This window comes from Octopus bimaculoides, chromosome 5, assembly GCF_046866305.1.
Source record: "Octopus bimaculoides isolate indiv1 chromosome 5, ASM4686630v1, whole genome shotgun sequence".
NCBI classification, from domain to species: Eukaryota; Metazoa; Mollusca; class Cephalopoda; order Octopoda; family Octopodidae; genus Octopus; species Octopus bimaculoides.
In genome coordinates this window covers 75,190,848-75,209,917 of record NC_142932.1, presented here as the reverse complement: position 1 = coordinate 75,209,917, position 19,070 = coordinate 75,190,848, and the positions used below count along the sequence as shown (strand labels likewise).

The window sequence follows — 19,070 nt, the reverse complement described above, 5'->3', positions numbered from 1 at the left end:
AGAAAAAAAAAAAGAGTAATAATGGTGAGTTATAAATTTCAAAATATATTCTTTACTCTTTACAAAAACGTAATTTTATTTTTTTTCTAATAAAGGAGGGAAAAAGATATTCATTGATGTGTTTGCTAATTAATAAATTAAAATTTAAACAACTCAAATGCCATAATAATAGATGACGTTAAAATTTTAAAATTCTGCTAAAGTTTGATTTTAATTAATGTCAAATAATCTTTGTAAATTACTTAACTATGAGATAGTTTACTCTGGATGTTAAATTACATGACAGGAGAAAAGAAAGAGAAATCAACTAATGTTAAAACTAATAATAAATTCTTTCATAAACAGTAAAAAAATGTGTGATAGTTAAGTTCTGAATTAAATGAAATTTTGAGAAAGTGAGAGTTAAAATTGAAAATAAAATGTTTTATTGGAGTATTGGATATTTTAAATGTAGATTTTGATTTTTTAAACTAAGTTTCATTTATTTTTGTAGGCCTAGTATCTAAGGATTGAAGCTTAAAATGACTCTTTTGTTTTTAAATATCAAAAAAAAAGAGAGGAAAAAGAGAAAGGAAAACTATGATTTCGTTGAGTAAAATAGATAAAAACAAGATATTCAATTTAGACACAGAATCCTTACAGGATTACAGGAAACAACTATATATAATGGGGGGAAGCTTTCTAAATATGATGGGCACATAAGGGATAGTAATATTTACACAAATGTTTGTTGCTTGTGTTTTTTTTCTTCTTAAATAATTAAGCTAGTTAATAGTTATTAACACAAATAGGTGTGGCTTTCAACAGTGGTTTCATTAAACAGATGATAATGAATGAGTTTTAATAACAGAGCAACATGAAAACTAAAATGACTTCCTAGTTAAGACACCAGCATCTAATTGGATCTACCTTCAAATTATAACATACAATTTTTTTTAGCATATAATGTTTACAAGATGTATTTAGAGATAAGGCTTTCTACTTTGCTAGGCATGCATTATTAAGAGAAAATTAGTTTGTTAGGTACAGAACTTATTATTACTATTGTTGTTGTTTGCCTAACAAACAAGAGATTATATTCTAGAAAATTCTAATAACAATCAAAGCAAAAATAGTGGAGAGGGGTAATTTAAAATCTTTTATCCTGTTCATTATTAATTTTCAGAATAAATATTAAAATATTAAAAGTAAACAATAAATATGTTAAAAAATCTGAAAAACTAAAATTTTCGGCTCCATTAAATAACTGGTTGTAAATGTATTCTGTTAAGGGATTAGAGGGATTATAAGGGATTAAGTTGAGGGACAGTTTTTACAAACTGACTTTTATTTATCTACAATATTATTTAATTAAAATAAAAGTATGATAAGACTAAAACAATGAAGAATAAAATTTCCAGCCTAGAAAATGTTGAGTATGTTTGATACAGATGAAGCAAACTATGTATTTCTTTGATCTTTTCTTTTTCTTTCCTTTACAAACAGAATTTAGGGGAAGGAAAATAAGCACTTAAAAAAAAAAAAAAGAGAGAGGGAGGGGTCATTCTTCTTAACTGAAATGTCTGTGTGGTAACTGTGTGAGCGTGGGTATTTCTATGTATGTATGTAAGGCAGCCAGAAGTAAAGACAGAGATCAAGTAATGATGTGTGATTAGTTGATGGTGAAAACAGTGGCTTTATGCATTATATCTAACCAAAATTAGATAGGCAACAGCTCTCATGAAGAATCGAATTATTTTTCTTTTAAATTTAAAAAAAAAAAAAAAAATTAAAATTAAATTTAGAAAGAAATATATTCATCATTCTTTCTGTGGTTTGATTTCATATACATATATGTATACATATATATATTTGTTTGTGTTCTTTTTTCAATTAAAAAAAGAAGTTAAATTTTTAAAGGCTCCATATGTCCGCTTTGATGTTTAGTATCATCTGGCATGTCGTACACTGAATCCATATCATCACAGAGGTTTAAATGGGGTATACTGTCACAATCAGCTAATGTCGTGGAGCAATTGTCAGCTTGTTCTTTGACTTCTTCAGTATTACAACTTTCTGATTCACAGCTCGTTTCTGGTACATGGTCATTGTTTTCTGCGTCAGGCTTCACTGACGGCATTTCTGTTAAAGAGGATCTGACATCCTGAAAGAAATCGTTATCACTCTCTACAGAATCTTTTGTTGTTGATTGTTGAGAGTCATTCTTGTCACACATTTGCTGGTCTGAGGTTGGCTGAGAAGAAGTGGGTGTCTCTTTGGGACCTAGAACAAGATCAAAAATTGAAAGAAAAACATTAGAAAGACCAACAGGACAGAAAATCAAGTAAAACAACACAGTAAAATCAGCAAAAGCTTCATTTTTAACATACTCTTTACTCTCTCATTTACTTGTTTCAGTCATTTGACTGCAGCCATGCTGGAGCACCGCCTTTAGTTGAGCAAATTGACCCAGGGACTTATTCTTTGTAAGCCTAGTATTTATTCTATCAGTCTCTTTTGCCGAACCGCTAAGTTACGGGGACATAAACACACCAGCATTGGTTGTCAAGCAATGCCAGGGGGACAAACACACACACACACACATATATATATATATATGCATATATACGACGGGCTTCTTTCAGTTTCCGTCTACCAAATCCACTCACAAGGCTTTGGTCGGCTCAAGGCTATAGTAGAAGACACTTGCCCAAGATGCCACGCAGTGGAACTGAACCCGGAACCATGTGGTTGGTAAGCAAGCTACTTACCACACAGCCACTCCTGCGCATGTACAACAAATCTGTATATTTGACTTGATTTTGTTTTTATAAAACATTAAACATTTATTTTGTGAATTTTCTGATGTCGAAGTGATGAAGATGACATCTCACTGGTTAATAATCTTAATTTCACTACCATTGTTACATTGTTATCATAATTTCATGTCCATGCTCTTTGATGGTGTGGGTTGGATGGTTTAACAGAATTTAATGGGTCCAAGGACAGCATCGTGCTTTGGCAGGGTTCCTAAGGCTGGATGCCCTTCCTAATGCCAACCACTTTACAAAGTGTACTGAGTGCATTTTTCCTAGCACCAGCTCCACTAGAAACATTAAACTGCTGGTTACACAGTAAGGACAGAGAAGTCACCTTGATAAAAGTTTCAGCTTGTGGGGGAAGGGAGAGATGTAGAGAGGATGAGGTAAAGAGAGGAAGACAGAGAGGTGAAGCAAGAATGCAGAGAGAGAGCTGTAACTATGAAAAATAATCTTTGGAGCAGGTACTTACAACAATGTTTCTACCAGAAGCTAACAATTATTTTTCAAAATGTTTCAATTTTATATTAAGTGAATGTAGGTCAGGAGGCCCAACATATAATTCTACAGTCACGATTTTTCATTCCTGACTGAACTGTTACCAGTGTCTATGTTATTTGTATTACTTTTCTATAGCCATCTGATAAGCAATACTCGGATAAACATCATTTCCACTCAAACTGCCATGGAAAAATATTTCCTCATTCTTTTCTCTTGAACCCAAGGACACATAAGGCTAATTACCCAGTTTCCATGACATATAAGGAGTGGGGTCACAAGATTCCCACAGAACAAGGCACTGGTCCACTGCAAGATTCAAGGCCAGCAATTTTGAGAGAAAGCAACAAATCAATTACATTGACCCCAGTACTTCACTGGTACTTTTATTGAACCCAAAGAGATGAAAGGCAAAATTTTGCCTCAGCAACATTTACACTTTTACTTGTTTCAGTCATTTGACTGTGGCCATGCTGGAGCACCGCCTTTAGTTGAGCAAATCGACCCCAGGACTTATTCTTTGTAAGCCTAGTACTTATTCTATCGGTCTCTTTTGCCGAACCGTTAGGTTACGGGGACGTAAACACACCAGCATCGGTTGTCAAGCGATGGTGGGGGGACAAACATAGACACACAAACATATATATATATATATACATATATATACGACGGGCTTCTTTCAGTTTCTGTCTACCAAATCCACTCACAAGGCTTTGGTCGGCCCGAGGCTATAGTAGAAGACACTTGCCCAAGGTGCCATGCAGTGAGACTGAACCCAGAACCATGTGGTTGGTAAGCAAGCTACTTACCACACAGCCACTCCTATGCCTATATGAACATTTGAACTCAAAACGTAAAGAGCTAGAAGAAATGTTGCTCAGTATTTTGTCTGACATGCTAACAATTCTGCCAGCCTATTGCCTTGCATACAAACATAAGATACAAGATTTTCTAAGAAGTTAACATCATCAATGTATATGAACCAGTTACCTTTCGATTCAGCCATGTCCACCGGGTCTGGCAATGGTTCTTCATATTGCTCTGATGCAGAGGATGTTGTAGAAATCATACTATGCGGTCGGCTACTTGCACTCATTGTCAGCGAACTTGGCATGCTGGCAGTACCAGCAGACATAAGGCGCTTAGCTTCAAGCAATTGCTGAACTTGTTCTTGAGCAAGCTTCAGTTCTTCTCGGAGTCGGATTCTTTCATCATCATGTATCACTGACTGTAATAAAAGATAATATTTTTACAATTTACTCATATATCAGCTGATTATATTGCTTATTTTGATTTCATTTCAAGAAGATAAATAAATAAACCTCAAGAAATTAGACCCAAACACTTCACTCTCATCAACACTTCTAAGAGCACAACCTGGACACAAAAAAAAAAAAACCAGACAGTGGGGGAATATATATATATATATATATATATATAATTTATATATATATATATATAAATAAAATGGTGCTTTATGCATTTGATAGGAGACAATTTAGAATAACAATAACAGGGCCTGAAATTTCAAGGGGAGAGGATTAGTTGATTACACTGACCCCAGTTATCAACTGGTACTTATTTTATTGACCCCAAAATAATGAAAGACAAAGCTGACCTTGGTGGCATTTGAACTCGGAATGTAAAGACATGAAATGCTGTTAAGCATTTTACCCAGTATGCCAATGAGTCTGCAGCTCCTTGCCTTTTTTATTATAATAATAATAATAATAATAATAATAATAATAATAATAATAATGGTTTCAAATTTTGGTACAAGACCACCAATTTTAGTGGGAAGGGGACAGTCAATGACACTGACCCCAGTTTTCAACTTGTACTTATTTTATCAAGACCAAAGTATGAAAAGCTATAACTCAGTGGTTTTTAAATGCAGAATGTCATTAATTGGAAGAAATCCTATCAAAAATTTTGTCCAATGGTTCTGCCAAGTCACAACTTCTAATATTGGCACACGGCCAGCAATTTTGAGAGGAGGGTGCTAGTTAATTAACATTGACCCCAACACTCAACTAGTGGTTATTTTATCAACTTCAATGATAGAAGGCAATGTTGATTTTGGCAGTATTTGAACTTAAAATGCAAAGATCAGGAAGAAATGCTACTACACATTTTCTTTGAACTGCTAACAATTGTACCAGCTCACTGCCTAAGTACTGATTTCAAAGTTTAACACAAAGCCAGCAAGTTTGTAGGAAGGGATAAATTGATTACATCAACCCAGTGTACTTATTTTATCGACCCCGAGAGATGAAAGGCAAAACTGACCTCGGTGGAATTTGGACTCAGATTGTAAAGATAGATGGAATGCTGCTAAGCATTTTTCCGGTGTGCTAATGATTCTGCCAGCTCACCATCTTAATATTAACAACAGTAATGATAATAATAAAAGAGAATTTGGAACAACTGCTGAGTATACAAGTGTAAGAACTTACCAACATATTAGTCACTAGACTGTTTAACTTGTTATTCATGTCTTGCAGTTTACTGTATGGGATGGGAATAGCAACTTGTGGGTTATCTCCCTTCGTTGCCACAGCAGACAAACCTAACGGATTTGAAAAACAACTTTGTAAAACACGAAACCGTTGTTGAACAATTGGGCAGGCCAATCAATAATCAACATTATTTTCATCTGATAATTGACATTTGATTAAAATGACAAAAAAAAAAAAAAGACAACATCATTCTCTTAGGCAATGTCTTATTTTAAACTGAATTTCATTATCATATTTCGTTATTTAAAAAAAAGTTTAATTACTCTGCCTCTTTTAAAAAAATATAATTACGATAATTCTACAAAATGTACGAATTATCATAATAACATACAAACCATCTTTATTGATAGAAGTTTTCTTTTTCTCTCTCATGCATACAACAATCTCTAATTTCATGTCTATAGTTGTATTTTTAAGTAATGTCAGGTCAGAAAAAGACCACAATATTCTAGAATGTTCTTCTTTAATTAAGCAATGACATTCAACTGACATAGTGTGAGTATTTGTTACTGGTTACCTAACAACACATCACAATACTCCAACAACAATAAATGGCACCATGTCTCTTCTCTTTTTCTGACACTTTCAGGAGAATCTGAGAGACCACATGAGATGATATAGGACTACGTCGAGGATTTTCCAAGCCAACTAAAAGAACACAGGACAATCTAATGGAAACTAAAATACATGAGACTATTTTAATACAACCTAGAATGACCAATAAAGTTACTAATTCTTAGCTTACAGATTACATGAAAGTCAATAAAAATTAAAAGCTACAGGCATAGCTGTGTGATTAAGAATTTCACTTTGCAACCATGTAGGCTCGGGTTCAGTCCACTGTACAGTATCTTAAACAAGAGTCTTCTACAATTTTCCACGACTGCTTGACAACCAGTGTGAGTTTGTTTGCATCCCTGCAACTTAGTTTAACAAAAGAGAATGATAGAACAAGTACCAGACTTATAAACATACACATGGTTGAATTGATAACATAGGGTTTGTAGTTTGTATCTTGTTATTAACACAAACATCATAGTTTGTTGATAGTAGAAACACGTATGTTCCAATGGTCCAGTCTACCTAGCTAGTGAGTAGGTCTGACAGGAACTACTTCAAAACCACAGACTGGTTTATTGTCTTTTAAAGCCCATATTCAGTTGTTGAAAATTAAGTTTGAAGGAGGAGGAGGGCCCACATTAAGCTCACTTATCATTGATACAAATTACACAAAGATGGCATCTTCAGTAGTCTTGCTTATTGAAACCACTAACGCAGATGTTCAAAAAATATTTAAAAAAAGAAAAAGAAAACTTAAATCTTTACATCACCATTTTTCTGTTGGAGACTTGAAAATAGCTTGCTTATGCAAATGCTGTCAACTAAAAGCTCCACAGACCAAATGCCAATAGATTTCAGGGGGTCATTGGGAGAGAATATGTGTTGTTTCAGGGTGTTTCTTCTGATAGCTTTACAGTACATCTTCCCCACAACTGATGTGAAGTCCTGACTCACTGGATCAACTGAGTAGTATTTAGCTATCGACATTTGATCTTCACTTCTTTATCTCAGGATCATCAACCTCATTCAAATTGTGGTGCAGGTCTAACTTACAATATAAGTACCTGCCTTACACCTATACATCACATCTGTAACTAGGTTCCATCATTCCTTTTCAGCCATATCCAATGGCAGGCCGTCTAGATTTCTTTCAGGATGGCATTAGTTTAGCAATGATCCACCATGAATGATAACAGCTATTACTGACTTTGTTTTAATTAATTTTGAAAATAATGAAGAATTTAGCAAAATAATTTTTCGACATAATTGTAGGTATTTGGAACATAAATTAGCATGGAATTTTGAGAGAAGATTTTAGAACAGGAAGTTTGTATCAAAGAACCAAGGGTGGTCTCAGATGGGTTGGTGTCAAAATGGAAATTGTAAGCTATTTGTATATTTCATATCCATATCAAATTGTGAGTCATACTTCAACATTTAGGTAAAAATCTATGTTTTCAGTACTATTACACTTCAAGGAGTTCATTGACTGAGAGTGATAAAAAATTAATCAACTTTATAGATGTAGCTAAATAAAGGCATTTGATTCAATAAAAAGAAACCATTTTAACCACATTTTGTGGGTGATTAAACTTGTGAACAAGCTCAGTATTATATCTTATACTGTTTGACTTGTCAATTTTATTGCTTAAATTGACAGTATCTGATGCCACCAGCCAGCAATTAATCTAGTTGATAATTATGAATCAATTATTAAGATTCTCCTAAATCACTACAAAATAAAACCACACTGCTCTATTTGATTTATCACAACTGATTACTACTTTACAAAGCACTGGCAGGAACTAGTAGCAACCTGTTTAAACAGTTTCTAACTATGGGAATTAGATGCCAAGAGGACATTTAGACATGCATGAAAGAGAACCTAAACTAAAAACTAAAACCATTTAAGGAACATTACTGATATTTTAGACAATCGCTTTTGATTTGGCAATCTTTGTAAAGAACAATGATACAGATAAAAGATAAATACTTTATAGTCAATAGTAGTGTTATAGAACTGAGACTAAACACAGGATCAAGATCATATATATATATAAAAATGTCATGTCACAACACAACCTTTATAAATACCAAAGATCAGAAATCTTGTATTTGCCAAACCCTTCATGCTCACAGCAGAAACCTTATAACTTACCTTACTTCAACAAGAAACATTTTCTCAAGAGAAAAAGAATAACTAAAACAAAATAAATCATCAGAAGCTAGAATAAAGAGAGACATACAAAACAGAACTGGTTGGGAATGTAAAATACACATCAAAAATAGAATGGTTAATTAGTATACAATAAATCATAGATAGTGACTATGGTTCTAAATTCCTAAAAAGGCAGAGTGTATGTTTTAGACCACATGTGAACTATATATATATATATATATATATATATATATATATATATATATATATATGGGATTAATGAAAATAATGATAATTTTGATATTCAGTTTAAAAATGACAAATATTTTTGCATGTGTTAGTAAATAGTGTTATTTTAGTGCTGATTAAATTTGTTAGTAGTAGGAATATTTGCAAGCAAGGCGATTAGTAACCTAAAAGAAGCCATACAGTTACCTAGGTGGAGCCACATGAGCTTACATTAGATGATTTCAAATAAAGAAATTTAAGGATGATAAAAAATTTATCTCTGTGTACAGGCTGGTTGAATACAGCTAGATATAAGAGTAAGCGTACATAGATACTGACTAATTCAAGATATCCCACATGATTGATTTATAGTGATAAGTAATAAGTGATGTGAATTCTATAGGATTGTAAGATTTTTGTCAATAGTCTTAAGCGGTCCCACTAACCATTGCTTGGACTGTAAAATAATGCTGTACAAGAGAGTTTCTGGTATACAATATGACATTCAGGAAGATCATTTACAGAGGATAGAATACAGATGATAGGAAAAAAAAAAAAAATCTGTAAGTCGATGTAATATTTATTAAAAAAATGAATAAAATCACTTTGATGGAATTTGTTATTGCTTTTGGCTGACTTAAAGAATACCATTACTGTTATCACTAATTATATAATTTCAACTTGATATCTAGTGATAGTCTTCCAGTTAAGCATGCATACTTTGTTGAAAAGTATGTTTGATATTTTGAGCTTGTCAGAGGAATTATGTGATTGCAAAAAAAAAAAAAATACATAAAGAAAAATGTGAAAATATCTGTGACTAAAAGAATGAGACTGAATATGCATGTGTTTGTGTGCATGTGAAGTGAATCTGTGGGTGGAGTTAAGCTTTGTATGAAGAAAAATGCAGTAGTAAAATTCCTTTTCCTCAGAAACAGAACAGGGACAATACAGAGAAATCCAGATTGGATTGGAAAATTCAAGGAAATATATTTCCTTGGCTAACAAGGAGGGTAAAAAAAAAATTCCAATTTAAAACAGGAATAATAACAAGGAATCAATGTGTGTGTGTGTGTGTGTGTGTTAATTACAAGCATCTCCTCCACCCCCACCAATGTCATGTAAGTGTTACATTCCTGAAAATCTTGCCACAACATGAAATGTATTCCTCATTGACTTCCATGTTATACGATAGCAATGGAAAAAGCAAGTTTTGGCTCTCGGAATCACACAATTTGGCAAAAGTTTCAAGACTGTATTGCAGTGGTGGAGTGGGGTTGTGCCTGAGTGTAAGAGTGTGAATGCATACACACACACACACACACACACACAAATGTGTGTATGTATATATATATATATATATATATATATATATGTATATAATGGTAGGGCCCCAGCATGGCCACAGCTTGCAGGCTGAAAAAAGGTAAAAAGAGAAAAAGTGCATGTAAGAAACAGAGATTCGGTTTGCTCCTTGTTTGAAAGTTATATTTCAATATCGGTTGTTGAGGCAGAACGAACATAATGAAGCAATGTGAAAAAGAGGAGACACACATAAGTGACCAACACTATAATAGTTTGACATTGCATTCGTCAGAGAAGAGCATTTCTTTAAAGCTGATGGCAATGAATTCGTCTGTCTCAGATGTAATTCTGGATAAATGATCATGAAAAGCAATCTCTATCAGATCATCATATTAATTCCGCTATAGACCTATATATATGTATATATATATAAAAATGTAATAACTAACAGCCATAACACATCACCACCACCATCACCATCACCATCACCATCACCATCACCATCACCATCATCATCATCATGGCATGCATACAAAGCTGTTCAGGCTAGTGAGCTACCAGTCTGTAGTAGATATATTCTTATCATTTGTTTTAGTTGCTCATTACATATACTTCAGATTTAGTTTCAGGACTTTTCTTTGTATAAGGTAAATTTGTAATTGCATAACCATTGCAAACAGAATGCAGCAAAGCAAGACGAACTGTTTTACTAAGGCCTCCGCAAAGAAATAAAACAAAGAATTGCTCATGATCAAAATGGCATAACCATATTTTTATACAGAAAAAGAAAAAAATTATTGAACTACAGTTAATGATAATAAGGTCAGCTTAATCATTGCCAATGAAGCAGAAAAAAATATATATAAAGATATTTTTATCAAGTACAGACAATATATGACTGTTATTTTGCTACAAATATGTAATATTTACAATATCTGAAACAAGGAGTAACTGATAGAAAACACAAAGCGAGTAATAATTGTATGTAAAACTACTATGTAATATGTGAATGTTCTAATATGCATACATGAAGATGGAGTGAAATGATGTAAAAGAAAGAAAAGACTGAACAGACTGTCTGAAATTATGAAGTAAAATAACTTTGGAGTAAAGTTTTTTCTATTTGAAATAGTTGGCTTGAAGTTAAGGAAATATTTAAGTAGTGAGAAAAATGGTTGGTAAATAAAGTTAAGAACAGATGATGATGACTTACATAGTTATATGAAGGTTAACAAAAATAAATGATAACTCACATAACTGAATGATGACTAACAGTTAGTTATGACTAATATAATTAAATGATGATTGACATCAATAATGCTGACTTGCATATATGTAAAAATATACATCATTAAATGATGACGAATATAATTGAATGATGATTAACAAAATTGAATGATGGCTAACATAATTAAATGATGGCTAACATAATTAAATGATGGCTAACATAATTGAAAATTGAATGATAGCATAATTAAATGATGGCTAACATAATTGAAAATTGAATGATGACTAACATAATTTAATAATGATTAACATCTTTAAATGGTAACCAACACGTTTTAATCAATGACCATGCAAGATTAAGGGCAAATTATCCATTTCTTCGTCAATCCAAAGCTCAAACCAAATAATCTGAAAGCCTTTAGAAAGATGGTTAAGGGGTTAATACCAGAGGAAAATGGAAGAGTCAGATGAAGAATTCCAAGATGTTGCAAAAACATGAAAAGTTCTGATCAGGTATTAAGTGAAAGGGACAGATTTGTCTTTGAAACTTAGAGACAAGATTAAAAAAGAAAACAACAAACTTGTTGACACTGAGAGACAAGGACCTGTGATTAAACACTGATAGACGCAGACCTGTAGTAAAGTTACTGACAAACATTGGTAGGTTATTTTAGTCTTGGATGAGGACAACAACCAAAAATACACAGATACTAGTTATTTTGTGTGTGTGTGTGTGTGTGTGTGTGTGTGGGAAGAGGATACAACTTGTACCATTATTACAAATGTGAAGAATGAGAGCAAACTTCAAAGTGGATTGATAAAGACATTTAAAAAAATATATATTTATAAAATTGTATACAGATGATTAAGTGAAATATTAGTGGAAGAAGCAATAGCTTAGAAAAAAAAAAAGAGGAAAGAAAAAGTTTATCGTGAAAAAAAAAAAAGAGAAAAATATCACTCAGACATATATTGTGTCTGTAGTGCAAAAAGGAGACATGTGAATATGTGGAGGAGTCACCTACTATCAGTGGTTGGATGAAGATCTGGAGTGGTCGTAGAGTTGGCCACAAGCCCATGTGATGGTACGGTAGTGATCATGATTTCGAGGAGTTCTTTGCTATGGTACGAACAGGCTAATATCACCTCCTGGAGATCCACAAACTGCTGCTGCTGCTGTTGCTGCTGCTGTCGCCGCTTTTCACCCATCGCCTTCTCAGACGCCATCTGTCATCACAGAGACAACTCCACCAGTTAAATACTTGCCAGGGTTATAATCACACATAGAAACGGCTTCTAGAGCCATTGCCACACACTGTATATTTATATTTGCATCATTTAGGGGGTTGATAGTTTGTTTCAAGAGGAATTTTAGTATAGGTTTTCTTTCATATACTACAAACTGCATCATATTCTAAAGCCTAACTAAAACAAACATCAGGAGAAATGTTTTAATTAATGACTATATACAACTGAATCTATAGTAACTGTTAGCAAACAATATTCTAAATACCGCTGACTAATCACTTGTAGTTTATACAAACCTGGAGAAAGCAGGAATGGTTTGACAGAAGCAAGATAACCAATAATTCCAAACAGTTGGTTAATGTCGGTTTTGAAGACTAACAATAATTAACATTAACCACTAGACACTTTAAATGTTTAGACACTTTAAAGCTAGACAATTTAAATACTACAAACTAATGACCTGTTGTTTATACTAACAGAGGAGGATATGAGAATAGAAGCAAGATAACTAGTAATTCTAAACAGCTCTGAGGACTAATGATAATTAATATTACCATATATAGTAGACACTTTGTTTTATTAAATTCATTTGCTAATATTCTAAAAGGATTCAGATATACTGAAAGATACTTAAGGCCTGCTGTTAACCAACCTCTTGATGGTGCTTTGGTCTGCATATAAGCTATACCCGCAAAGCTGTGTCTTGTTTCTATGAGGGTAGCATCAGAGTGAAATCTCATCTTTAAAGGAATGAATGAATTCTATATGGATTCAATACTTTGTGTTCTCATTTGTACTGTGTGTGCATGTATTTATATAAATTATACATAAACACACACACACACATTACACTAAATGACAAAGCTCCTTACAAATGAGAAAAGGAATGAGTTTAATAACCTTTATATATTTTACCCATAAAGGCTTATCATAAAAACATAAACTGTCAAGAAATGTTAATCTATACAATACTGGCCATGTTGTTTATATACCTAAGCACACATATACAAAATTAGTGTTTAATCTAAATCTCTTTTGGTTAGATGTAAGGCCAGTATTAGAAAGGAGAGGAAGAGATGGCATGGCCCAGTGTATTACTGATATTTCTTTTAAAGGCTTCAAAAATGAGTCAAAGCAAATGATACTTCCAGTGTGAACAGTAAGGCAGTAGACTATACATACAAACTTATAAGCAGTTGTTCTTCAACATAAACACAATTACCATCTCCACTAACATTATTATAATTATTATCTCTTCTTTTTTAAAGAGTTAGTTTATGTCCATTTGAAGATGCTCAGTTTTTTAAGAGTAACAAGGCTTTGTGAATAGAGTGGAGTGGAAAAGCTGAGGCCTCAGAAGATAAAGTTGACAATTTCCTAACAACAGAAGTCACAGCTAGACAATTAGACAACTGCAAACTATTCCAATCTTTTGGTATCTCAGTGGTCATTCTCATCTTTAGCACTATGTTGTGTTGAAACAGTTCTACTTCTTAAGACACCAGGGACTTTCATTAATTAAGACTGCTTAATTATTTTTATATTAAGGGCCATGATTGGACCTATACCATATAATTTTTACAAAATGTTTTGTTCATTTACAAATATCACAAAAATCAACAAAATATTAACATTAATCAATATATTTTGAGATTTTCTTTAATATATATATATATATATATATATATATATATATATATATATATAATTGTCAACTATATTGCTTATTTAACAGGACTTTATATATAAGAAAAAATTTGAGAGAGAGTGTGTGTGTGTGTATATCTATCTATCTATCTATCTATCTATCTATACACATGCATGCACACACACACACACACACACACACATTATGCAATAGAAGCAGCTCTGTATTGTAAACATTATTAAAATCACATACTTTGTGTATGTGTGTTGTTTAAACACCAGGAGCTGTGATTTTTCTTCTGGAAAAGATATTTTTAAAGATATTTAATTGTTAAAAAACACATCAGTATAGAAGTGTGTTATTTATATTAGTGACTTAACATGGATTGAAACTAAACACAAGGCACAAAAAATATAGAGATTGTTAAATTTTTAAAGAGCATTCAGCTCTTTCTAAAAACTATTACATATTTCTTAAACTTTCAGAGTTTATAATATTCAACTAACAGAGCTAATTCTAATGACTCTAGCAGAGGTAATTCTGTAGTCTCCAGCTTACTGAGTCAATTCTATAGATCTTAGCTAATAGGCATGATTCTATATTTTATAACTGAGACAACTGTACAGCCTCTAATTAATTGCTTCAAATTTTGGCACAAGGCTAGCAAGTTTGGGGAGAAGGGGGTAAGTCACTTACATCAACCCCAGTGGTCAACTGGTACTTATTTTATTGATCTCGATAGGAGGAAAGGCAAAGTTGATCAAGGCATAATTAGAACTCAGACGGTAAATGCAGACAGAATACCGCAAAGCATTTTGCCTGATGTGTTAGCGATTCTTTTCTAAAGTCTCTCTCTCTAGAAAACGGACACAATTTGATAGACTAATTAATAGAGACAATTTCTATCAACCCTAGTAACAAAGTACTCTTTAACTTAATTTTAAAGCAAAAACATAATGAAACTCAAAGTAAAATTCAGTTATGATTTCTTTTTTTTGTAAACCATTCAAAATATTTTCCCTGTAATTTTCACAAAATTACATTCAAAATTTGGTTAGCTAAATATTAAAATTAATCCCTCTATTCAATTAAAGTACAAATTAATAATTTTTCTATAGTTATTAACTGGCAAATCTTTGTGTTTTTCAGCATTTAATATATTTTTATATTATTCTTAGGGACGGTCATATTTTGCTAATAAACACAACACTATACATTTGGTCTGTACTTTAGCATTATTACTATAGTTTTTTGTTTCTTTGTCAAAGCTCTTTCATCACACATCCTGTGACCTTTTCAGTGACTTTTCATTCCACGTGTCTCCTCTTGTTCCACTTATTTCGTTTTACTCACTCTCTCACACACACACACACACAGAAAGACAAAATAGAATAAGCAGAACAAGAGGAGATACATGGAATGAAGAGTCACTGACGAGGTCACAGAATGTGTGACAAAAGAGCTCTGACAAAGAAACAAAAATTATAAGTATAAAGCTGAAATAAAGACCAAACATATAGTGCATGTATTTATTGGAAAAATATAACCATCCCCAAGTATAACAATATCCGTTTCAACACACGATTTCACATCAAGAATCTTGCATAAATACATAAACGTAATGTATTTTTACTTTAAACAGAAATAAATGTAGGCATATCCTTGAAAGGTTTCATAGTCTTCTTTCATAGCCCTGATGCCTTGTATATACTGACAACTGTTAAATCTGCCCAATAATTAAACAACAAAAACAACACAACAAAGACAAAATAATTATTGTTTTCGCTAGGACGTCCTGTATTTATTGAGGCATTCCAAGTCTTGGCCCTTATATGGATGGACATCATTCTCCTGTTTACTCTACTATACACATACATATACAGATACATACACACACAAACATATATAAACATACATTCGTACACACACACACACACACACACACACAATATTGACCATCACATTGCTTCACAATGCACCATCTAATGTATTACAATATAATACAATGTGCCATCTAATGTATTACAATATATACATAAACCCACCCACACACACACTATTGCATTCATTTGTTTTAATAGCCAATTTTTCATGCTAACATGGGTGAGATGAATACATATTATTAAGGCATTGCATTACAACTGGATGCCCATCCTGTTGCTAACCTTTACTTGTTCTGCAAGTAAGGGATTTTCCAATCCACTTATCTTTGAAAGTGCAGAGCTGCTGGATGATTAGTCGACAAGGAAATGTCAACAAACAACACTGTTTCTATCTTAGCATATTTTTCATGCAACGTGCAGAATGTAAACACTTACATGATTACAGACAGACACACACACGCACATATGATTATATGAAATCAAAAGCATGAGGTTGAGGCAGCTGTTTTTGCATGTCGTTCTTAAAGGTTTTTAAATGAAAGAACATAAGGATGAGCATTTTCTTCAAACTTTCATTTCATATTTCAAGAAATATTCAGACTGGATATAGAAAGGAAAACAAGGCTCAGTTCATTAGAATGAGTAACTCTGAGTACTGGAAATTGGAGCCTTTTTAGTTATAATGTATTAAAGAATATTCTACATTTTTATTGAGGTCTGTAATTTATTGCTTCTGGTGAATCGATATATATATATATATATATATATATATATATATATATATATATATATATATATATAAATATATATATATATATATAAATATATATATATATATAAAGAAGCACACACACACATGGTTGAACATTCTTACCACACATCCATAAATATGCATATACATACAACAGGCTTCCGTACTATTTCCATCCTGGGGCTGTAATACAAAGTGTCACACAGAGAGTAGAATCTGAAACTGTTGTTGAGAAGCAAACTACTTAACCACCCAGCCGTTTGTTTGTGTATGTGTGTGTGTGTATATATATATATATATATATATATATATATATATATATATATTTCAGTATGCAAACACACTCACATACACATTCTTTTATTCTTTTGTTTCAGTCATTTGACTGCGGCCATGCTGGAGCACCGCCTTTAGTCGAACAAATTGACCCCAAAACTTATTCTTTGTAAGCCTAGTACTTATTTTATTGGTCTCTTATGCTGAACCACTAAGTTATGGGGATATAAACACACTAGCGTCAAGCAATGGTGGGGGACAAACAGAGACACACACAAATATACATATGATGAGCTTCTTCCAGTTTCCATCCACCAAATCCACTCACAAGGCTTTGGTCAGCCTGAAGCTATAGAAGACACTTGCACAAGGTGCCACACAGTGGGACTGAACCCGGAACCATGTTGTTGGGAAGCAAGCTTCTTACCACATGACCATGCCTGCACCTATATATATATATACATGCACACGTGTGTGTGTAAACATATACACATGAATATATATGCATGTATACACACACACAAACACACTTTCCATTCCTCTCAGACAGAGAACCCAAAAGCTAACCCTTTTACTCCTCAAACTCTTCAGCCTCTCCTTCTCTACAGGGATCTATCTTAATTTTTGAAAACACACTAATGTGTTCGATTTCCAAGAAAAACAATTTTCCTGATGTTCCCAACTATTGCCCTATTATTGTCACTTCTAATATCTCTAAGGTAACGATGGCAGCTATTAACAACACCTTGAATTTCTCATTCTCCCTCCTTGATGACTTTCAATATGGTTTCTGTAAGGCAAAATCTATGATGATCCACTCTCCTCTGTCACTCATCAGCTGGCTTTTGTCCCAGAGGAATTTGGTAAAAACAATGTCATTGCCATCAACATCAGTATACATTTTGTCCTTATTTGGCATGTGAATCACTTTGTGAAATTTCCTGACTATGGGCTCCATTCATCTCTTGAATGCCCTATTTCCATATGTGTGTCAATAAAGTCTTCACCTATGAACTCCAGTGTGCTCTACTCTTCTTTTTATACATCAATGACTGACTTACTGCCACATCCAGCAACAATGCCCATTTCTACACAGATGACATTAACATTCACTCTTCACTAATGTTCCTCAACTATACATTATTCACTCTCAAACTAGGCACTACATGCCAAACCCATACTAATTCATGGGCAGGGATCAGAAAAGCATCCTCCAGAAGAGATATACAAATACTGCCTCATTCAGCAACAAGAAAATATAAACACTACTTATATCAAGAAAACACCATTGCACTAAACTCCCTATAAATCATGAGCAAGCAATCAATGAGAAACTTCATCCCAACAGCCCATCTTTCCCTTTAAGGTCAGAAGATACCTCAGTCACTGACAATTAGTAACCCTCTGTAGAACTCAGATGAGGTCTGCAATACAGTATTGTTCTCACATATTGGATGGTACAACTGTTACATACACACACAGCCATCCTAAGCTACATGTTGGAAAAGACCACATGACAGATATTCTAATGGTCACTACTCCAACAGAAATTTCTGTTGCATATATCTCATACAAAGGCACATTTATTTGATGAAAGTCACTCAGTTAAGTATGGTGTAGGTCACAGTCAACATTAACTTTACAATATATACATACACACACACACAAACATATATATATGCATACACAAATACATTCATACATATATACAAATACACATATATATGCATATATATATGCCTAACTATATATAATACACACATGTATATACATACATTATACACACACACATATCTAGGTATATGAATATGACACAAGATGCTATAATTTTTGGACTGACAGATCAGCGCAACATACTTCTACAGAGAAGTGTCTGCATGAACTAATTCAGCCTCCAATTAATATCATCATAAAGAAAATATCATTCCTACATAATTACCAGATGCTAATACAGATTTAATAATTCCCAG

General features: G+C 33.0%; 1 protein-coding gene across 36 annotated transcripts in view; it reads right to left on the bottom strand.

Moving 5' to 3' along the window:
* Positions 1-19,070, bottom strand: part of LOC106875722 (rho guanine nucleotide exchange factor 11) — a 404,455-nt gene that overhangs the window by 186 nt on the left and 385,199 nt on the right. For 28 of the 36 annotated variants that reach the window (XM_089352417.1, XM_089352419.1, XM_089352426.1 and 25 more), the window contains 4 exons: positions 12,320-12,521; positions 5,753-5,865; positions 4,287-4,524; positions 1-2,262 (listed from right to left, as the gene is read on the bottom strand). The exon at positions 1-2,262 is cut by the window's left edge and continues 186 nt beyond it. In XM_089352417.1, the coding sequence (XP_089208543.1) occupies positions 1,886-2,262; positions 4,287-4,524; positions 5,753-5,865; positions 12,320-12,521 (930 nt within the window). In that variant the 3' untranslated portion in view covers positions 1-1,885. The remainder of the gene's footprint in view (positions 2,263-4,286; positions 4,525-5,752; positions 5,866-12,319; positions 12,522-19,070) is intronic. The other 8 variants (XM_089352437.1, XM_089352438.1, XM_089352446.1 and 5 more) reach the window with 1 other exon arrangement.